This window comes from Wolffia australiana, chromosome 8, assembly GCF_029677425.1.
Source record: "Wolffia australiana isolate 7733 chromosome 8, ASM2967742v1".
In the NCBI taxonomy this organism is placed as follows: Eukaryota; Viridiplantae; Streptophyta; class Magnoliopsida; order Alismatales; family Araceae; genus Wolffia; species Wolffia australiana.
Window position 1 is genome coordinate 12,967,501 of NC_135842.1, and position 19,823 is coordinate 12,987,323.

The 19,823-nt window shown below is 43.7% G+C and overlaps 1 protein-coding gene across 1 annotated transcript in view; it reads left to right on the forward strand.

The window, feature by feature from the left end:
* The window catches only part of LOC144706428 (TatD related DNase), a 30,141-nt gene extending 10,532 nt beyond the window's left edge, over positions 1-19,609 (forward strand). Inside the window, exons 6-11 of the mRNA XM_078579367.1 lie at positions 1,546-1,616; positions 1,699-1,809; positions 4,271-4,353; positions 4,839-5,055; positions 15,510-15,593; positions 19,385-19,609. Of these exons, the coding sequence (XP_078435493.1) occupies positions 1,546-1,616; positions 1,699-1,809; positions 4,271-4,353; positions 4,839-5,055; positions 15,510-15,593; positions 19,385-19,472 (654 nt within the window). The 3' untranslated portion in view covers positions 19,473-19,609. The remainder of the gene's footprint in view (positions 1-1,545; positions 1,617-1,698; positions 1,810-4,270; positions 4,354-4,838; positions 5,056-15,509; positions 15,594-19,384) is intronic.
* The last annotated feature ends 214 nt before the right edge of the window (positions 19,610-19,823 follow it).

Below are 19,823 nucleotides of genomic sequence, written 5' to 3' on the forward strand. Positions count from 1 at the left end.
CTGAAAGAATTTTTCATTCTCATGGAAGGTAACATCAACAGGTATAAAAAATTTCCATGACTCCGGATGGTAGCATATGATACAATTCCCGTGGGAGAGATCACATCAATGCCGAGAGACTCTGAAACGACGTTGATCGTGCTCTTGAATTCAAGAAATGCCAAGAATAGTAATATTCAAAGAAATGCCAGAAGATTCAAGAGTCAGATATATAGATCATTTAGAGTTTTGTATGAGGAATCACAGGAAGAGAGAAGAAACAGAGGTAGTAACTAGGACAAGCCAGATCGGCCTTGCCCCTTTCTGGAGGCGTGAGGATCTCCCGGCAACAGGCCAGAACTCTGATGTTAGCTCCAAAAAAAGACCCGTGCCTTTCTGTTACAGGGTCCCCTTTTATTTATAGGTAGATTGTTGCCCAGGAATCTCTTCACATGTGGCCTGTGGAGCTAGGCGTGGTGAAGACTCTTTTCTGCTTCTTTCTCTCCTCCATGTATGTTTGAGGTAGCCCCGTATCACTCTGTACCCCCTCTCGGTTTGAGAGGGACCATGAACAATACATTTGAAAGCCCTTGACTGAACTATTTGGTCCTGGATACGAATGTGTACACATTTTGTGCATCCAGATGTCCTTGGACTCAGGTCAAATTTCCACTGCATATGAAGGAAAAGACTCCATTATCAAATTCAGTGGACTTTTGTACCTCAGTGACTTGGATGGCATCCTGTCAATTAGATGCTCTGCTCTCGAACAGTTTCTCCCCAGAAACGTTTCATTATTTAATGGCCTATGAGAAAAAGACGTTTTCATGCCCATTACTCGGGCTATTCTCTGCTCTGCGACCGCATTTTTTTGAGGGATATATACAGTGAAAGGGATGTCCTCCCTGGGGCTCATAGGTGCCAATTCGAGCTAGATGCTTTTTTTGGGGGTTGCTGATTTGGGCTTCAGATTCCCTTCATCTCTTCCTCGTTTACCTGTATTCTATGTTTCTCATTGAGCCTTTATCAGGGATTTGATAAAATCCCTCTACAGACTTATAATGACACACACTTGATTAGAATGGATTAGGCGGTATTTGGACACTATAAATAAGACCGCGGATTGACTGTTCTATGTTGTAAATTATTTTTCAAGGTCTTGGAGCTATGGCTTGATCCTGGTCCAGGGATAGATTCAATCAGACTCAATCCATTGAGCTTCATCTTCCTATTTTTTTCTTCTCTACATTCAACTTTCTCTTCTTCTAGATTCAGTTCATTTGTATGTGCTCTTGAAAGAGGATCTAATTCGGATATGTGATTCAATCTTGGTTTACGATCCAGGATCATAACATGATTCTACCTCATTCTCGTTTGCAGTCCTGTCCAGTTTAATCACTAATGCTCACATCAGTATTTTGTTTCATCGTCCCAGTAACAATCCCCAGATGTAGGATGATTTGTGATAGATCTGTTCCCTTGGGCGTAGGGTTTAAAGCTTTCTTTGTCGTTGGTCTATTATCATTCAATTCAAATGTTAATGTATTTTTCAACTGATTTTTTCAGGTAGTGGCTATTGGTGAATGTGGACTGGACTATGATAGGCTTCAATTTTGTCCTGCTGAAGTACAAAAAAAGTAGGCATAACATTTAGTTCAGATCTAGAGGGCAATGCTTATCTCTAAGCCACGTTTCAATGAGATTTATCTCTTCATCCAGGTACTTTGAGAAGCAATTTGAGTTAGCTCAAACATTCGGGTTACCCATGTTCTTGCACATGCGAGCTGCTGCTGGAGATTTTTGTGATATCTTAGCTCGCAACAAGAGCAAGTAATTTTCCTACCATTTTCAACTGCTGAAAGCAAATAATTTTTATTCAAAATTGTTTCCTGTCACTGTTCCTAGAAAAAGAAATTAACTATTTTTAATCCTCTTGCCATTTATTCCTAACCATGTTTTTTGATTTATTAGCTCCCAAAATCTTATTTTTTCCATGTTTTGATTATCTTTTTCGAGCTTTCTAGTTTACAACTTTGCCTCCTTTTCATTGTCCTGTTTCTAGAACACCACCAATCGATGCCACTTAGCACTAAGGTTGTGCAAACGTGGCTGCCCAGTCAATGACTTCAACATGTGAAGGTTATCTTCTGACATATTTGACATGGTAATATACATCGGATATCAGGGAAGACAGAAACACAGGGTACAGTACAGGTTAGGGAAGGAAGCTGGTTAAGTCAACGTGGGTCAAAACATGAGTCAAAAGGTGGATGGGCCGTGTTAGCTGGAGTGACTTTTAATTTTTACTGTTGTGCCATGCCCTGGGTTTTCTTTGTTCTGTGAGATCCAGTAATAAGGTCTTTCATAACCAGCCCATTATCGTTTGCCCAGTAATAAGATCTCTCATCAAGTTTTCTTTGTCATGTGAGATCCAGTTATAATTTTGTAGTTTTTGTTTCCTCTCGTCTGGAGGCTTGTTATTGGGCTTGCAAAGGCACCACCTCCGATGGTCCCAGCTCGAATGATTGAACAAAAGAAAGAGAATCATCATGTGGGGCAGCAGTAATAGGCCAGTGGCTGGCCCATTAAGAATAAAACATTTGAAAAACAATATAGGAATACCATGGGTGGGAAAGTCAGTCACTCTCCTGGCGGATCAAGAATTGGGAGTGAGGCCTCTGATGAGTGAAGACTGTATTCTGTCAGAAACTCAGGAGGTGCTTGTGCCATCGGCATTCTCAGACTTCCGGGAGAGTGATACGATCCCTGCTGGGTATCGTGACGTGATTAAAACAGGGGTCTGGCCCTGGCAGTAGGAATGATGCCGAGGGACGAGGGTGGTGGAGGTGCAACGGAGTGGGCGTCGCCATAGGGAATGAGACCTGATGGAGTGGACGTCGTCCGGTGGGGGGAGGAGATAATAGCAACCAAAGGGGAAACGCTATTTGTTATAAAAATCCTGCCCTCCAGCGAGGAAGGCTACATATGTGGACGGAAATGCAAGGCAGAAGGGAAAGACAAAAGTGCCCCTAATGGGCTTACTAGTGGGAGAAGATTGTAAAAGATAGCGAGATGTTGGCTGAAAGGCAGTAGGTTGACAAACGGGATGCATCAAGTGATGGTGTCACGTTGTGAGTGATTGGATTCCGAATAAATGACAAATTGAGATGCAGCTCATATCAATATCATTGGGAACCGTTTTTTATAAACTTGGCTTCAAGGTAATATCTTAGTATAGTATATAAAGGGTAAGAATCTAAAGAAAGGTGTATGTACGTGTCTTCTGGAAATAGTCAGCTGTAATGAAATCCATCCAAAATTTAGGTCAGAGAAGGATAAATAGTTCTAAATTACTACATCTTTGATTATGCTACCCATTTTTACGTTATTTTCATTAATGGACAAGCATGGATTAATGTTTAATTTTTTTCCCAAAAAATGTTTTAATGTTTGATGCTACATTCTCCCACTTATCGTATTTTCCCCTTTCCAACAAAAGATTACAGTTGATCAGGAGGAGTCTGAATGTCGTATTCATACTTTGATTGCGTATTGTCATTCTCTAGAAAAGAATATAAAATCATAAAGTTGTGGACATGAGCTGATTAGAGGTTTGTTTGCTTGGTTTATTTAAATTCTTAGGTTTTTATCGTAGTGAGAGTATTATTGTGTCATTTAAAACACTTATTATTTAGAAGGCCTTGGTTACGAATATGTTTTCGTTTATCTTGTCATGTTCGCAAATGATTCTTATTTTAATTTGATCATCATTTTATATTCCAAGAAGAATGCCAATTTCGGAGGCTGATACGATCTCTCTCTTATCTTAAGCCCACTGAGGGCATTTTCATCTTTCTTATCCTTCCCGTATGTCCTTTAAAAATGTAGCAATCCTTGTTGGAGGGTGGATCTTTAGGCTCGATTTTAGAAACCTATTCCGCATCAAGGACTCACTCCGCATTGCCGTAGTCTGCTGATGATATCCACCCCCTCAGTTCTTCATTCCCTTGATGACGTCCACTCCGCGAGGTTTCTAAACCTCATCGTTTCATAGCAGAGGCATTGCTATCACTGTTAATCATGACACTATTTAAAACGGTCACAACTTTCTACTCTTAACCAAAATTTTCACAATCTGATAAATTAATGAAGAATCTCTTGTGTATTATGGGTTACAGGTCAGCTGTTTTGTACTCAGAGATAGTTTTCTTTTGACGTCATAGTCTTTAACAAAATGAATGCTTGATGTAGTTTGAGAGTTTTTTTGATGTGATCTTTTGATATTCTACAGGTTTAGCATGGGGGTTGCACATTCATTTACGGGGACGGAAGAAGATCGGGATAGACTTCTTACTTTTGATGGCCTTTTTATTGGTACGTTTTTTTATCAAAAGTTACTTTTAATTTTGTTTTGTTTTCCTGGAATAAATTTAGGAGGGGGTAGAAGTGATTCAATCATCTTCCTTCCCCTGTGGTCAATCTGAAGTTCATGCAAATCATTTCTTCATTGCTTAGGGCTTGCAAGAGGAAGCTTCTGAGAAAAGCTTCAATCTATGTTGAATACTATTTTGAATGTGAGGGTGATTCTACAAGAATATATCCTATAAGGAAGACCCATTGTGATTTTATCAGACCTCATTAGAACCCTCATTAGAACATAAGTCCAACTATGTCAAAAAAACAACCAAGCAATTGAAGTAATAACTGGGGGGAGTGAAACAAATAAAACGATACTATCTTTGAATGTCGACATAGTATCAACTGCAGCATTATGGATCATTTTTCTGTATTCGAAATAATATTTTTTTACGTAATTTCTAAGAAATAAAATTGATGATGTCCTATTGATGCCTCGGCAGGTGTTAATGGTTGCTCTCTGAAGACAATCCAGAATCTAGATGTTGTTAGGGGCATTCCTGTCGAGAGGATGATGATAGAGACGGATTCTCCTTACTGTGAAATAAAGAACACACATGCCGGAATTCATTTCGTCAAGTCTAAGTGGCCTTCTACAAAGAAAGAGAAGTATAATGAAGACACAACAGTTAAAGGTCGTAATGAACCTTGCTTTGTCAGGTATTATTTCCAATTCATTCTTGCACTTCAGCTCTAGTATTGATTTTTAAGATTGACGCTTATCTCCTTGTTAGTTTATTTTGTATTTTTTGAGACTTTTTCTTAACTTGATGATGTTGTGCCTCTTGCTAATGACCCAAATGCCAACCTTACCCTTTGAAAATGCTAGTATTATATATTTTTTTGGGTTATAAAAAATGTTATTGAGAAATCATCTTCATACTGTGATAACCAGCTTCTTCTGCTTCGAAGACTGATATTGGCATTGGTTATTGACGCCTTGGGGTGTTGACGGTTGCTGCCAGTCTCGCAACCTGTCAGGGAGTTCAGGGTATGCAACGAAAGACTCTTTTTCTCATTAGAGGAATACATTACACTTATACAGGGGTACTGGGCTTAATTAGCCCGCTAGTCCATGGAGATTAGAGGAAGCAACATGACTCAGGGGATCACAAGTACTGACAGGTCTTTGCCTTTAACAGAAACAAAGAACTTTCTCCCCAAAATGTCAAAAGGCGGATGGCCCAAATTGCCATGCATTCTTTTTCAGCTCCACCTTCTCTCGAACACCCTCAGACAGTGCAGTTTTCCGACAGCCTGGCCAGCATCCACAGAATCATCGACTTATATGAATCCAATCCTGGCTTTAGTTTTGCCAGTTCTCTGGTTCTTGACCTTGTCAAATAGAAAAAAACCACACACCCCAGTATTATTGAACAGAGTTTAATGTCTTTATCTAATTCCTGAGAGATAAATTGGGCTTTAAGATGAGGCACATGAAGAACATCTTTAAGTAACTGCAGATTTTCAATTTTTGGTGTACCAATCCCAGTAAGTGGAAGAGCTTGTCCACCTGCTGTGAACACCTTTCTCAGCCCTTTGTATGGAGTGTAATTGTGAACTAAGCTACAAAAACAGTCATGTGATTAGTTCCCTCCCTGTCGATCTTAATAAACAAAATATTAAGACCAAAGAAAAAGGGAGACTTGAGAATACAACCATCGCTTTCAACTTCTCGATTTCCTCTTTCATGGCATTGTAGTGGACTTCGGAGAGACAAATAATCGATACGGAGTCACCCACAGTTCCCCTTGACTCTTGGTCTCCCTGATTACATTTAGCTGCATTCGCCGGATGTTTTCTTATTTAATATGAGCCAACAAGTCTCCTTAGTGTGATTAACTTCTTGTAATAATTACAGAATTAAAATTTTGATTTTCCTTTCTGTGTTGTCTGGTCCCCCTCCATTTGACTGGGATTTTGAGATTTAAATTTGGTTGACTGACCAGAATGAGCTTTGGTGACAAGGCCAGAATCAGTGGGCTTGTTTGGTATCTCAGTTTTCAAGGACAGTTATTTCTCCTCTTCCAATTTGATTTAACTCCTCTGATCTTCTTAGTTTGAGGTGAGTCCCATAAGGAATCGGAAGAACCAACACTTCATGGTATATTTCCAAATCTATTAATCTTGACAACCGAGAGGTAGGTAGTGGTTAATCCCCCTCCAAATAGACAAGTTTAGCAGTATACTCTGTTACAGTCTTCTCCCCTTAATATGGGATGATGGCCGGAGTCTCTTGTTCATACATACTCTTCCATTCTTGATTTTTCTCGGCACATTTTATGGACGTAGTCCCATATCTACTTTGCTGTTTTGGAGTTTAGGTACTTCAAGGACAGTTTACCAATGATACTCCCCTGGACTCAAGCTTGAATGAGGGCATCATTATTCTCCGGAGTGACGTATATGTGATCAGTCGACAACTTCACATCGAAGGTAGGACTTTTGAGACCAAGAACCTTCAGCATGAGCTCAATGTGTGGAATCCAATTTAGGGAATTGAATCTCGTGAATATGAGAGATTCAGACATTGGGGAAAAAAATAACATGACTAGCAACTTCACCGATATGCTGAGAGATAGGCTTTGCAGAAACCTCTTTAGCCATATCAGAAAAAAAGACAATCCATATGCATTATCAATCCGATGGATTGACGAAGACAAAACTCGTGCCCACATCGCCACTCAGGGGCACTGGAGGCTTGAGTCCCAGGGTGAGGTGGAGACATCACAGATCAAGGCAAGGACGGCTGACAAGCCCGAGTGCGCGGACACGACAACCCACGCAGAAGAGGCAGTGGAAGGGTCACCCCCTCCGGACGAGGCCATGGCGGGAGTGGGACGCCAGAGAGCAGGCTGCAGCAGCACTACCGACAGGGACCTGAGGCCAAGAAAAAAGGGAGAGAAAGGCCCGGATAGCCTTGTCTACAAGCGCAAGAAGCTTGGCATTCACCAGGATAAGCGAATCGTCGCATGGGCCAAAGCATGTAAAAGCGGGTGGGTGCTACTGGCGGCTTAGTTTAAGACCAGGAGCAACACTAAAAATGAAAGAGGAGGGAAAGGAGACAACGCGGCACAGGGGAAAGACAAAGAGACTATGGGGTCACCCAGTTGCGGGGACACGGAGCCCGCAGAGAAAGAAAAAGTTGCCGAAGAGGAGCTGCTTATGACCAGTCATGCCCAAGTGATCGCATCAACGGTGGGGTTGAATCTGACCCCAGGCGACGGAGGGGGTGGAAATAAAAGTTTAATAGGAAGTGCATATCATGGAATGTTCGAGGCCTCCGGGACGAAGGGTGACATCAAGTAGTGGGAGGTTACTTGAGAGAATGGGGGGCCACAGTTGTATGCTTAGAAGAAACCATGCTTGAACGTTGCGAGGCTAAGGAGTGGAATGAAGTGGGCAAAGGTTTCCTGGAGGGGTTCCTAGCGGTCATTGCGGTTGGACGATCCGGCGGATTACTAATAGCATGGAATGAGGCCATGTTCAAAAAAGTGGCAACATGGACTGGACAGTTTGCGGCAGCAACCAAATCGAAGCGTTTGACCGACAACTTTGAATTGGTCGTGGCCTCGATATACGGTCCAATCAATATCCAGAGAAGAAGAGGCTTATGGAGAGAGCTGACTGAACTAGCAATCACTTTCAGCGGGTGCCCCATGCTTCGGGGGGGTGATTTCAACGTGACACTCGAGACAAGGGACAGACCAAATGAAGCTGGAGGGCAGGATGCTGACTCAGAAGACTTCTGGGCTTTCATAGCAGAGACATCATTACAAGAAATGGGGCCCACCGACTGCACGTAGACATGGAGCAGCTCATCAGAACGCAACAGAATGTCTTGTCTAGACCGATTTCTACGCTCAATAGAGCTCGTAGAACGCTTCCCTCTAGCGGAAGTGCGATTTCTTCCCCGCCCCATGTCCGACCATATACCGATAGCATGGGTCGGCAACGAGACGACCAGGAGACCCACTTATTTCAAGGTGGACAAATCGTGGCTTCACAAGGTGGGCTTCAAAGAAGAGGCGAAAGACAAGTGGTTATCACAACCCCGACTGCGATCTGAGGCGGAGACATTAGCTGCCAAGTTGCAGGCTCTTAGATGTCACTTGGTAGAATTTCGGAAACGAGTGCACGGGTAGTGAAAGATGACCAGAAACGATGCCCAGAGCAGAATCAAATGTCTGGACGACCTAGAGGACACGCGATCCCTGGAAGAAGAGGAAGTACTTGAGAGAAGAAAGTGGAGGGGGGTGGTAGCTGTGGAAGACAAGAAGCTTGAGCTGGACTGGAGACAAAGATCCAGGCAGTTGTGGCTAAAGGTCGGAGATGCAAATACGAGATTTTTTCATCCAACCGCAAATGGGAGACGTCAGACAAATAGTACATGGAGAGTGTCAATGGGAGGCCAGGAACATGTTGGAGCGCAACCGGTGGGAAAGGCAGTTGCAGACCATTTCCGAGCCCTCTATAAGAAGGGCAGACGCAATGCGTGGATGTGGTGTGGTTGGGGGGCTCGACGACTAGACCCTTCGCGCAAATTGGAACTAATCCGTGCCTTCTCGGAGGAAGAGGTCAAGGAGGCAATAAAAGGTCTCAATGGTGAAGGAGCGCCAGGTCCGGATGGCATGCCAGTTTTCTTCTATAGAGAATTCTGGGAGCTGGTAGGTTCAGACGTAATGGCCACGCTCGAAGAATTCTGTCAAGGGACAGGCAGCATGGAGAGGCTGAACAGGGCCTATCTGATCCTTATACCCAAGCAGCAAGGCGCAGAAAGAATCGAAGATTTTTGCCCTATTTCTCTGTCCAACTCCATCTACCTAATCATCGCAAAGGTCTTGGGCAACAAATTCAGGGGGGTGATCGGGGAACTTGTAGGACCCTCCCAATCAGCGTTTATCCCAGGGCAGCAACTAGTCGACAGTTGCGTTGCAGCAGGCGAGATTTTAGCGGCTTGGAAAAGAAAAAAAAACTAAAGACTTCATGTGGAAGGTGGATTTCCCCAAGGCATATGACACACTGGACTGGGACTTCCTTTGGGCAAACATGAAAATGAGGGGTTTTCCTAATGTATGGATCACGTGGATGAAAAGATGCATCACAACACACTCCTTCTCAGTGTTAGTGAACGGGAGGACGGAGGGTGGATATATACAACCGCAACGGGGAGTGAGGCAAGGATGCCCGCTCGCACCCCTTCTGTTCGTACTAGCGGTAGATGCATTAGCCACATGCACTTAACTCGCCTGCTCACACAGTCTCTTGAGGGGCTTCCAAATGCAGAGCCACCCCGAGGGAATTCCGTTACTGCAATACGCGGACGATACCATCTTCTTTTTCGAAGGTTCGGTGGAAGAGGCAAAAAATCTGTCCACGCTTCTCGACCTGTTTGCAGGCTTTTCGGGCTTACGTATAAATCGAGCCAAATCAGCATTTGTGTGTTTGAATCTTCCCCAAGAGGAGGTGACACCATGTGCCGAGACATTGGGTACACCGATTGGCAGCCTTCCTATGAGATATTTGGGACTACCACTGACCCGAGGGCGGATGATTAAGGCGGACTGGCAACCAGTGATAGAGAAAGTCGAGCGGCGGCTGGAAGGATGGCAAGCTAAAGTGCTACCCAGAGGTGGCCGGCTGGTGCTCTTGAGATCAGTACTGTCAGCTATTCCTATCTTTCATCTTTCCGTGTACAAGCTGCCAGCCGGTATCAGCCAGAGACTGGAGGGCTTGATGAGACGCTTTTTCTGGAAGGGACCCGGTAATGACCAGAGCCGAGGACAAGCACTGGTCGCATGGGATACCATTTGCAAATGGCTCAAGCTAGGAGGCTTGGGTGTGCTGCACATCCAAAGCATGAATACGGCCCTATTAGGGAAATGGGTAACAAGGATCATGCAACCTAGCGAGGACCAAGTCATCCAAATCTTGAGAGACAACTACGGCGAGGGCTTATACTGGCCTGAGAAAACGGCTCCGGTTAGGGGGGCGTCACCTTTTTGGCAAGGTCTCAGACCAATACCCCAGAGTTCGAGATTTCTACTCAGCCCGACTAGGCGACGGCTCGGTATTTCGCTTCTGGACAGACCACTGGTCGTCATGTGGCCCCCTGAAAATAGCACTTCCACGGCTATTTGCGCTAGCGCAACGCCCCGAGATCACAGTGAGGGAGTGTTGGGATGGCACATGGAACCCGAGGTTCGTGGGCACCCTATCAGACAGAGGAGCGGCAGACCTCTTGGAAATGCAACAAGCTTTGAACCAGCTTTGCCCCAGTTACGACAAAAAAGATGGGTGGGACTGGACCAATGCCCCTTTTAAAGTGAGGAAAGCCTACGAGAAGATTCACCAGGGAAACACAGAAAATTTAGAGACTGTCTGGGCATGCCGGAAGATATGGCGCCTAAAGATCCCTTTGAAAGTGAAGATCTTCGGGTGCTTCCTACTCTGATATAGACTGGCGACCCGAGTTTTCCGGAGGAAAATGTACCCTGACACACCAACGGAATGTGTACTGTGCACAGGAGGAGATGAGGACTGTAACCATCTATTTAGCCCTTTTGCTCGAACGTTGTGGGCCACACGAACTCAGGCGGTGGTGACCACGACATCAGAAGAGGCCTTCTGAGACTCCATGTGGAGACTTGGAACTAGACAAAATGAAGAGGGGGGCAGAGCGTTGACAGTGCTCTGGGGAATTTGGTGCCACAGGAACGAAGTGGTTTTTCGAGGTGGAACAGCCTCCACGGACGGGCTAATCCACGAGGTGGAGGGACTTATGGCGACATGGTTCCCCAGAGCCGGGATTGGAGGGGGACGATGATGAATACCCATGTAAATGAGCCTTAGGGCTTTAGTCATGTATTCGCTGGGTGGTTACCGACCTTTTCGGGTGACCGCCTTTAGCATTCAAAAAAAAAATGCATTATAATCCCATCGCCTAGGAGAAAACTGTCTAATCAGTTAAACTCGGGCCTATGGAATAGACTGATAATATTTGTCCGACCAAGTTTCTCTGAAGAAAGGTGAAGGAGATGGGTGGTCACCCTACCAAATAGCTCAGCAGTATAGTATCAATAATGTTAATGACCAGTTCACATGACTTAACGACCTAATATTATGGTCTTTGTAACAGCCTTTTGACGTCATCAGAAGAGCTACTAAAGATAGGAGCAGCAGGTTCCCGAATGGAGAAGGTTGAAGCATCTGGAGGTGGTCAGAGCAGCCACCAACAGAAGAAGCTCAAAGTAGTGAAGCTAGGTCTGAGACTACTAACAACTGGGCCAGGCTCTGATACCAAAATGCATTGCAGGGTCAACAGGTGTACCAGTCATGCACCTATCGCAGAGATTAGGGTATGCAAGGAAAGACTCTTTTTCTTATAAGAGGAATTCATTCTACTTATACAGTGGTACTCAGCCTCAGTGGGCCTGCTAATACGATAAGTAAATACATCGTTTATATTATGGACTAGAGTTAAAAACTTAAAAATAAAACTAGATAAATAGAAGCAGAGTGTCACAGGCTGACAGTCATATGTGACCAATTCTTGGTTGGTTCTGAATTACTAGTCGGAGGAGAGAAAGAAAGAACCATGGAGATACAGGAGCAGAGCGGCAGGGGGAACCCTGTTGCCATGTGAGTCAGACAGAATTGTAAACGTAAACTCATTTATTGCCTAGTTTCCTGACCTTTTTAATAGGTTCATGAAACCTAACCACTATTTACACAAAAGCCATTACCTCTAACAGGAGACCAAGATTCTTGGCAATGTTTTTGTGTTCTTGATTATGAATCTGATAAGCCTACTGCTGGTGAATGACGTGGTTGAGGAGACTGAAGCCATTTGATATGCGAGCAATCAGTTCACCTGGGACCAAGGCTTGATGAAAAGATAAGAAATATATCCTTTGTATCGCTTTTCTGTCACACTCTGATGTCCCCCATTCGTTATTTTATCCATTACCATTGGACACCCATTTGACTTTGAGATATGATTTAACTCTCTCTTTCTCTCTTGCTCTTCTAAGATCAATCTCCTATCCCTTATGGAATTAAAAAAGTAATGTTAAATTATTGGAGGTAATTGTTCCACTTCTTGTTTTTATGAATAAGCATAAAAAGGGTCATCTGCTTCAGGTTATTGGGCTACATTATGAATCCTTGGCTGGGCAGCGATGACAGGACAACTGCTGTTTGTTGTGGGAAGCTGCAGGTGATTCTGGTTCATGGCAGTTTTCAGTGGCGATGTGGTCTTGGTTAGTTGTTTTTTTGCGACAGTGTTAATGGCCTCTACTACAGCGGCAGTTGCTGCTGTGGTGGAAGGCTCTGCAGCTGTGGCAATGATGGGTGGCAGCAGTTATGGAAGTGGGTCTGCGATACTATTTTCATGCGATATGTGTTTGTTGAGATTTCTTTCGAGCTAATGTGTAGGATTTACATCTCGCCATTTCGCCTCATATATATTGGAGAGGCCATTTCGCCCCAGAGGACCTGAGCAGTATAAAGGCTGGAGTCCTGATACGTGTCTTATCAAAATTGGAATAAAACTATATAAATAAGCCTCACTTACAGGGTAGTCCTCAATTCCACCTTTGCCATCGACTTACTGCCTTTTTGTCAACCCTCCATCTTTGCTTTTGATGGCTCCTGATAGCTCAAACACCCCTCAGATCCTAGCAAAATTCAGCCCTTGCTTGCCAGAGGTTTCCCACTTCAAGATCCTTCAGCAACCCAAAGATGCCTTTCTTACCCGCCCTGCCTCTGTTTTTTTTAAATTTAAACTATATCGATGAAAAATCGTTTGGTACAGCATTGTTTTGGGTGTGAGACGACCTGATCTCATATCATGTCATTTCACTCTCACAATTTGGTATTACAAGTATAGTTTTGTGAAGCTCGATCTTAGCATGTAGTCTCCCTCACTATTAAGTATTGGTGCTGTTAGCAGAGGGTAATCATTTATCCAGTTTGTTCGATTGGTGGATGCTTCCTTTATGTGAAAGAACTCGTATATTTCACTCTTCAGTAGTGACCTGGTTCTTGTTGGGCATTATTTATCAAAGCTATCTGAAGATAGCACCTTGGATGGCCAGTTGACTGATAAGAGAATTGGAAAATTAATTCAGATCAGAGAGGAGGTCAACATAAGATAAATTATTTTTAAAGGATTTCTCTTATTGCAGGGTCTCTGAATTTGAAATGGGATGACCAAATATCTTGTAGGCACCTATCTTGTACAGTATACCCTTGAAATCTGTGTATTGCCCGTCCATCCTCCTATCTGCATAAGTTCCATCGATTCTGATTCTCAAAAAAATGCAGTACACAAGTAGGTTATCATTGCCTTTCCCTTGGTCTGGGCTAAGCTTGAACTTCTGAGTTGAGTAGCTGCCCTGCCTCCTTAGGTTGTGTACCTTTTAAGATTTTCCATAATGGCCCCATCATGGGCTCTGTCTGGGGGGTTGGGGAGTCATCACGTGCTGCCCACACGCGATGATGATAAGGCTCCTGGTGGTATCAAGAATATGAATTCCAATACTTTGTGAAATCTGCTACAATGTTTTCCCGAACGATCGAATCAAAATGAGAATATGCCAGAAGAGAAGAGCAATTAAGATACAGATTGAAAGCAATGCCACATCGTGCAATGCTTCCTCTGGATGGGAGAATCTCTCTCGCTGCGGCCTAGTCAACACAGTGACCGCCTCAAGAAATGTCAAATTTTGCCCACTTGGTGGAGGGATCCCTTGTATATACAGGTTCAATTTTCTGCCTGAAGTCTTCTTATCACGTGCGCTTGCTTGTGCCTTTTGCCTAGCTTGTTTCATGTGATTCCTCAAGTAAGTTCTTAGGAGGTTTGTGTCAGATGACTCAGCCCCGTTTTGGCTTTTCTGGTACAAACTGGGTATGTCCCCAGTTTGACATAGATTTTGCTTGCATTGACTGAAGCTTTTGGCAAGTACCTAGAGGATGGCCAAACTTTTCACAAGTATAAGATCATAGACGTTCACTTCAGCTTCATGCCCTCAATAGGAACTGTATTCTTATTGTTTTTCCTTGCTGACATACTTCACCACAAAAGGAAACCAAAAAGAACACTAGGATCACTTGTGGAAGGTGTTCTCAAAATTGATGCAAAATTATCTATGAACGCAAAGAAATACCAGTTTCCTTTTTTTGCAATTAAATTTGGTCAATGAACGTGAATTAATTGCCATTTTGATGGCCATTTTCATCTATCATTCCATTGATAGTTGGATGACGACGACATTTTTTACAGGAACATAAAATAAATTCCATGTTGAGTACCAGAGATGGATACCAAAACTTGTATCCTTTTATTTTATGTATAAGGGAATCCTAATAGAGTGAAAGTACACTAACCCCCTACTGACATCACTTTTGTTATGATACTGTTATTGAAAATATACAAAAGAGTTAAGATAGAGGACATAAGACAAGAGAAAGGACTAATCAAGAAGGGATTAGCCTGCACATACAGTAACATGTGCTGGCAGGGGGAATAACCGCCAAGTCTTTTGGTGGAAGGGTGACATTTGAATAAAGAGTATACATAAAGAGGAAGACATCGGTGATATTCTCTCTTCTTGGTAGAGGAGTAGTCGACTGAATTGGGGAGTTCTGGCCGGGAGATATCTTTTGGGAGAGGAAGGCCAGCAATAAGGAGCTTGCTTTCCAGAGGCAATCCATAACTGCGAGAAGTTAGGGGAAGTTGTATCATCTTCCTTTTCAGTGATTAATATGCATGTTATAGTCCCATGGAACAAACATTTGGTGCAGAACTCAAGATCTTTACCCTCATAAAGTGAGGAAATTATTTAATTTGGTGACTGGTAAACGAAAAATAAATGATGGCCTTCGCTGGGTTTCTCTGCCCTCTTAGTTATAAAAGTTACCACTAATGCCATCCAGTTTATGATCTTGATTTTTGAAAATTGTGATCTTTGGGTAAATAATCACTTAGTTCTGATTTTTTTTTGTGTGTTTTACACCTAAATAAACATGTCATAGCATTCCGACGGACATGTTCTTTTATTTTTCTGGTGAATCTTTGGTTTCAGACTTCCTAAGTTCTTTTACTCTGACAGGCAAGTTCTAGAGGTGGTCGCTGGCTGCAAAAACATAGGTGATATCGATCAGCTCAGCAGGGTCATTTATTACAACACATGCAGGTAATTACTGTTGAAACATCTAGTAATCCTTCTTAGTTTTAATATGTCCGTCATGCTATTTTAGAGAGAAATTTTCAATGAGATTAAGTATATTGCATTTGTTTTTGTTTTGTCATGACTTCACAGCCGATGAATCTGATCGATCCCTATTTCCCTTTTTTTCCATTTTTTTGCATTACAAGAGGTTCAATCTATTTTATGGTGAACACATGCAAAAAGTATGTTGTCTCTTTCACGTTTGTGCTTTGATCTGTATTTATATATGTCAAGCAGAAGAGGAAGAAAAAAGATAGGCGAGAGGAAAGGGAATCTCGTAAGGGAAAACAGAACCGTCACCCTTCATTAGGTTTTAGGTTACATATATACAACACACATGATGGGCTTATACGTCAAGGCCCGATAGCTACACAATGGCTATTACAACAAGATGCATAAAACTGTCTGCAGCACGTGATGGTTCACGTGCTCGGTGATTGTCCATTGACACCTCCCTTCAAGCGCAGGAATGAATGTTTTTCATTCCCAGCTTGGAGACAAGATCTTCATGTTGTTCAAGAGAGAGTCCCTTTGTCAAGAGATCTTTCAAGTTGCTGTTTGGTAGGATATAAATGATCTCAATGAGATCCGATTCCAGCTTGTCTTTAATGAAATGCTGATTGATCTCTATTTGTTTGGTTTGATCATGCTGGACTGGATCATGAGCCAAACTAATTGCAGATTTTTTGTCACAGAACATGGTGATAGGTTTAGTTCGAGGTAGACCCAATTCACTGAGAATTCCTTGTATCCATAGTGCTTCTCAGGTTCCCTTTGTGAGAGCGCAAAATTCAGCTTCAGTTCTTGAGAGAGAGATAACTGATTGTTTCTTACTGCACTAAGTGATTAGATTTCCACATAGAATAGAGCAATAACCTGTAATTGATTTATGATCTACCTGGGAACCAGCAAAATCTGAGTCAGTAAAAATCTCAAGGTGTAATGGCTTACCACGAGAAAATGTGAGACTAGGCCAATGGTCTGTTTCAAGTAGCGAACAACCCGATATGCAGCCTGCAGATGAGAAACTTTAGGGCGGTGAATAAATTGGCTAAGAACGTTGACTGAATAAGAGATGTCCGATGGTGTATGAGATAGGTAGATGAGTTTTCCAATAAGACGTTGATACCCAAGAGGATCAGTATCAGTACCATTAATATCTGGACGAAGTTTATGATTCAATTCCATTGGAGTTGAGACAGGTTGACATTGGAGATATCCGGTGTCGTTAAGGAGATCATATATGTATTTTTGTTGAGATAGGGTGATACCACTAGTTGAGTGTTCTATTTCAATTCCAAGAAAATATTGAAGTTTTCCTAGACTTTTAATATCAAACTGTTTTCGTAAATGTTGACTCAATGTCTCAATACCACCAGTATCATTTCCAATATTATTTGGTGGCGGACGATGATAAAAGAGTGTGATCACCATTAGACTGGAGAGCCAAATTGTTTCATAGCATGAGTAAAACATTCAAACCATGCACGAGGGATTGTTTAAGTCCATAAAGAGCTTTGCAAAGACGACAAACCTGTCCCGGAGGATGTTCATATCCTGGCGGAGTTTTCATGTATACCTCTTCGTGAAGGTGACCATGAAGAAACACATTTTTAACATTGTTGAATATGTTGTTTCTGTTACCTTTCCCTTTTTACCCCTGTTTTGCTTTCTCTCTCTCACACTCTCCATATATGTACTCATGTTATTGAACCTACTAGGTGAATGAGAATTTTCCAGTTCTTCTCTCAAACCCATCCTTCCCGTTTGGGTTTCTTCATGGTATCAGAGCCACAAGCTCTACGACCTTGCTGATCGTAGCTCTACGACCTAGCTGAGCGCCTTCTTGCTGATCGTAACTCCACGACCAAGCTCCGTCTCTAGTCTCTCAACCTAGCTCCGGTCCGACCAAGGCTTCCGCCCCGACCAAGCTCCGTCTCTCGACCAAGCTTGTCTCTCCGCCCCGACCTAGCTTCTTTCTCGATCTTGCTCGACCTAGCTCCGTTTCTGTTGCTCGACCTAGCCCCGACCTAGCTCCTTCCTGTTGCTCGACCTAGCTTCGTCCCATCTCTGTTGCTCGACCTAGCTCCGTTTCTGTTGCTCGACCTAGCTCCGACCTAGCTTGAGTCTGGGGCAGACGACCTAGCTCCGTCTCTTAAAAAAAAAAAAAAGGAAAAAAAAAATTGTGAACAATTTCCTTGAGCTAGGTTCGTCTCCTCATCCCACGATCTGTGATCTGTGATCCTTGTGTCCGTCTCTTGAAGTTGACCTGATGTCGGGATTCCTCCATCTAAAATCGGAGTATCTCATCGACGTCAGCTTATCTCATCGACGTCACCTTATGGCATCTTCTGACTCTACTACCTCCGCTGCCACTATGCCACCAGGGCTACCTCCTCACTCATCTGAGTTGACCTCTTGGCATTATTCCCTGCGACGTATGCCGTCTGAATTTCGATTCACTGGGTTGAATCTTCTTCAATGGCGTCAATATCCAAATTACCTTGAAAGGGAAACTCATGAAGCACCTTGTGGAAGATCCGCCGTCTCCCACTGCGTCTCACTATGAGCACTGGCTCGATGTTGAAGGTGTAGTTCACCGATGGTTGCTTGACAGTATCAGTCCAAACTATGCTGCAGAATTCCTATCCTTCAACTCCGCCAAGGAGATCTGGGACGCCGCTCAAGAATCCCACTCGAAGCGGAACAACTTGGCCATTATCTATGACCTTGTTACTCGCTCTACGAACCTGACCCAGGGTCCACGCTCTGTTCGGGCCTATCATTTGGAGTTGTTGTCTCTTCGGGCTGAGTTGGACCACTATATGCCCCCCGACCCTCATTCGGTTGACCGTGGATATGTTCTCTAACTTCGAGTCTTCAAATTTCTCATGGGATTGAATCCCGAATACGAGTCTTTGCTTGGCCAGTTACTTAATCGGGAGAAGGCTCCTACCCTGAAGGAAGCACTGGTTGAGGTTCAGATGGAGGAAACTCGCCTCGGCATCTTCCATTCCGAACCATCCTCGGCAATGGCTGCTCAACAACTCGGGAGCTCTCGACATACATCCGTCCCAGCGGTGCCGCCGCATATGTCCTCTCCGAAGGTGTCGTCACTGAACATGAACTCCTCGTTCCAGCAATCGGCATCTCCAGGCCATGCTTCTCCTGGTAACTCCTCTATTTTCTCCAAAAAGAAAGGCCATACCAAGGAGACATGTTACAAGCTCCAACGGAAGAATGCCCATCAAAGCCACTTGGTGACTCATCTTCCCCCTCCCTCCGGGCAGCTTATGACTCTTCCTACGTCAATTCCCGCGGTACCTCAACCAACTGCTCCACCAACTGCTGACGCCACATTCTCAAAAGTCGCCCAGCTTCGTCATGATGAAATCGATCAACTTCGCCAGCTTCTTCAATCCAAGTTAATGGACTCTACTTCCTTCGTTGATCAAGGTACTCCTCCCACTGTACAATGGATCGTTGATTCTGGCGCCACCGCCCATATGACTCCTCTCTCTCAGTGTTTCCTTACCTACACTCCTTCTCTTCGTCCTCATCACGTCCGTACTGCATTTGGGACTCTCCTTCTTGTGGCCGGTGTGGGCAGTGTCCAATTGTCCTCCACTCTTACCCTTAACCATGTTCTTCATGTTCCTCATCTTACCCTAAATCTTTTATCCCTTTACCATTTTGTCCGAGATCTTGGTCATACCATCCTTTTTACTCCTAATTCCTGTGTTTATCGTGATAAGGTGTCGGGGCAGACGACTACACTTGCTGAAGGGCACGGTGGCCTCTACATTCTCAATTGTCCTCCACCCGCCTCTACTCTCGGCGTAGCTCTCTCCACGGCGGCGTCGGATCCCCTTTGGCTTCTTCACCGTCGCTTGGGCCATCCTTCTTTTTCTACTTTGAAACTTATGTTTCGTCGTTTATTTCATGGACGTCCTGTGGACGGATTTGTTTGTGAACCATGTCGGTTAGCTAAACACACTCGCACCACATATCCTTCCTCAGATTTGTCTTCACGTTCGACGTCTCCTTTCTCTCTCATTCACAGTGAACTATGGGGCCTGCTCCCGTTCCGAGTGTTTGGGTGCACGCTATTTGGTGATTTTTGTGGATGATTTTACTCGCGTTACATGGGCATATCTTCTCAAAAACAAATCCGACCTTTCCCAAACTCTTATC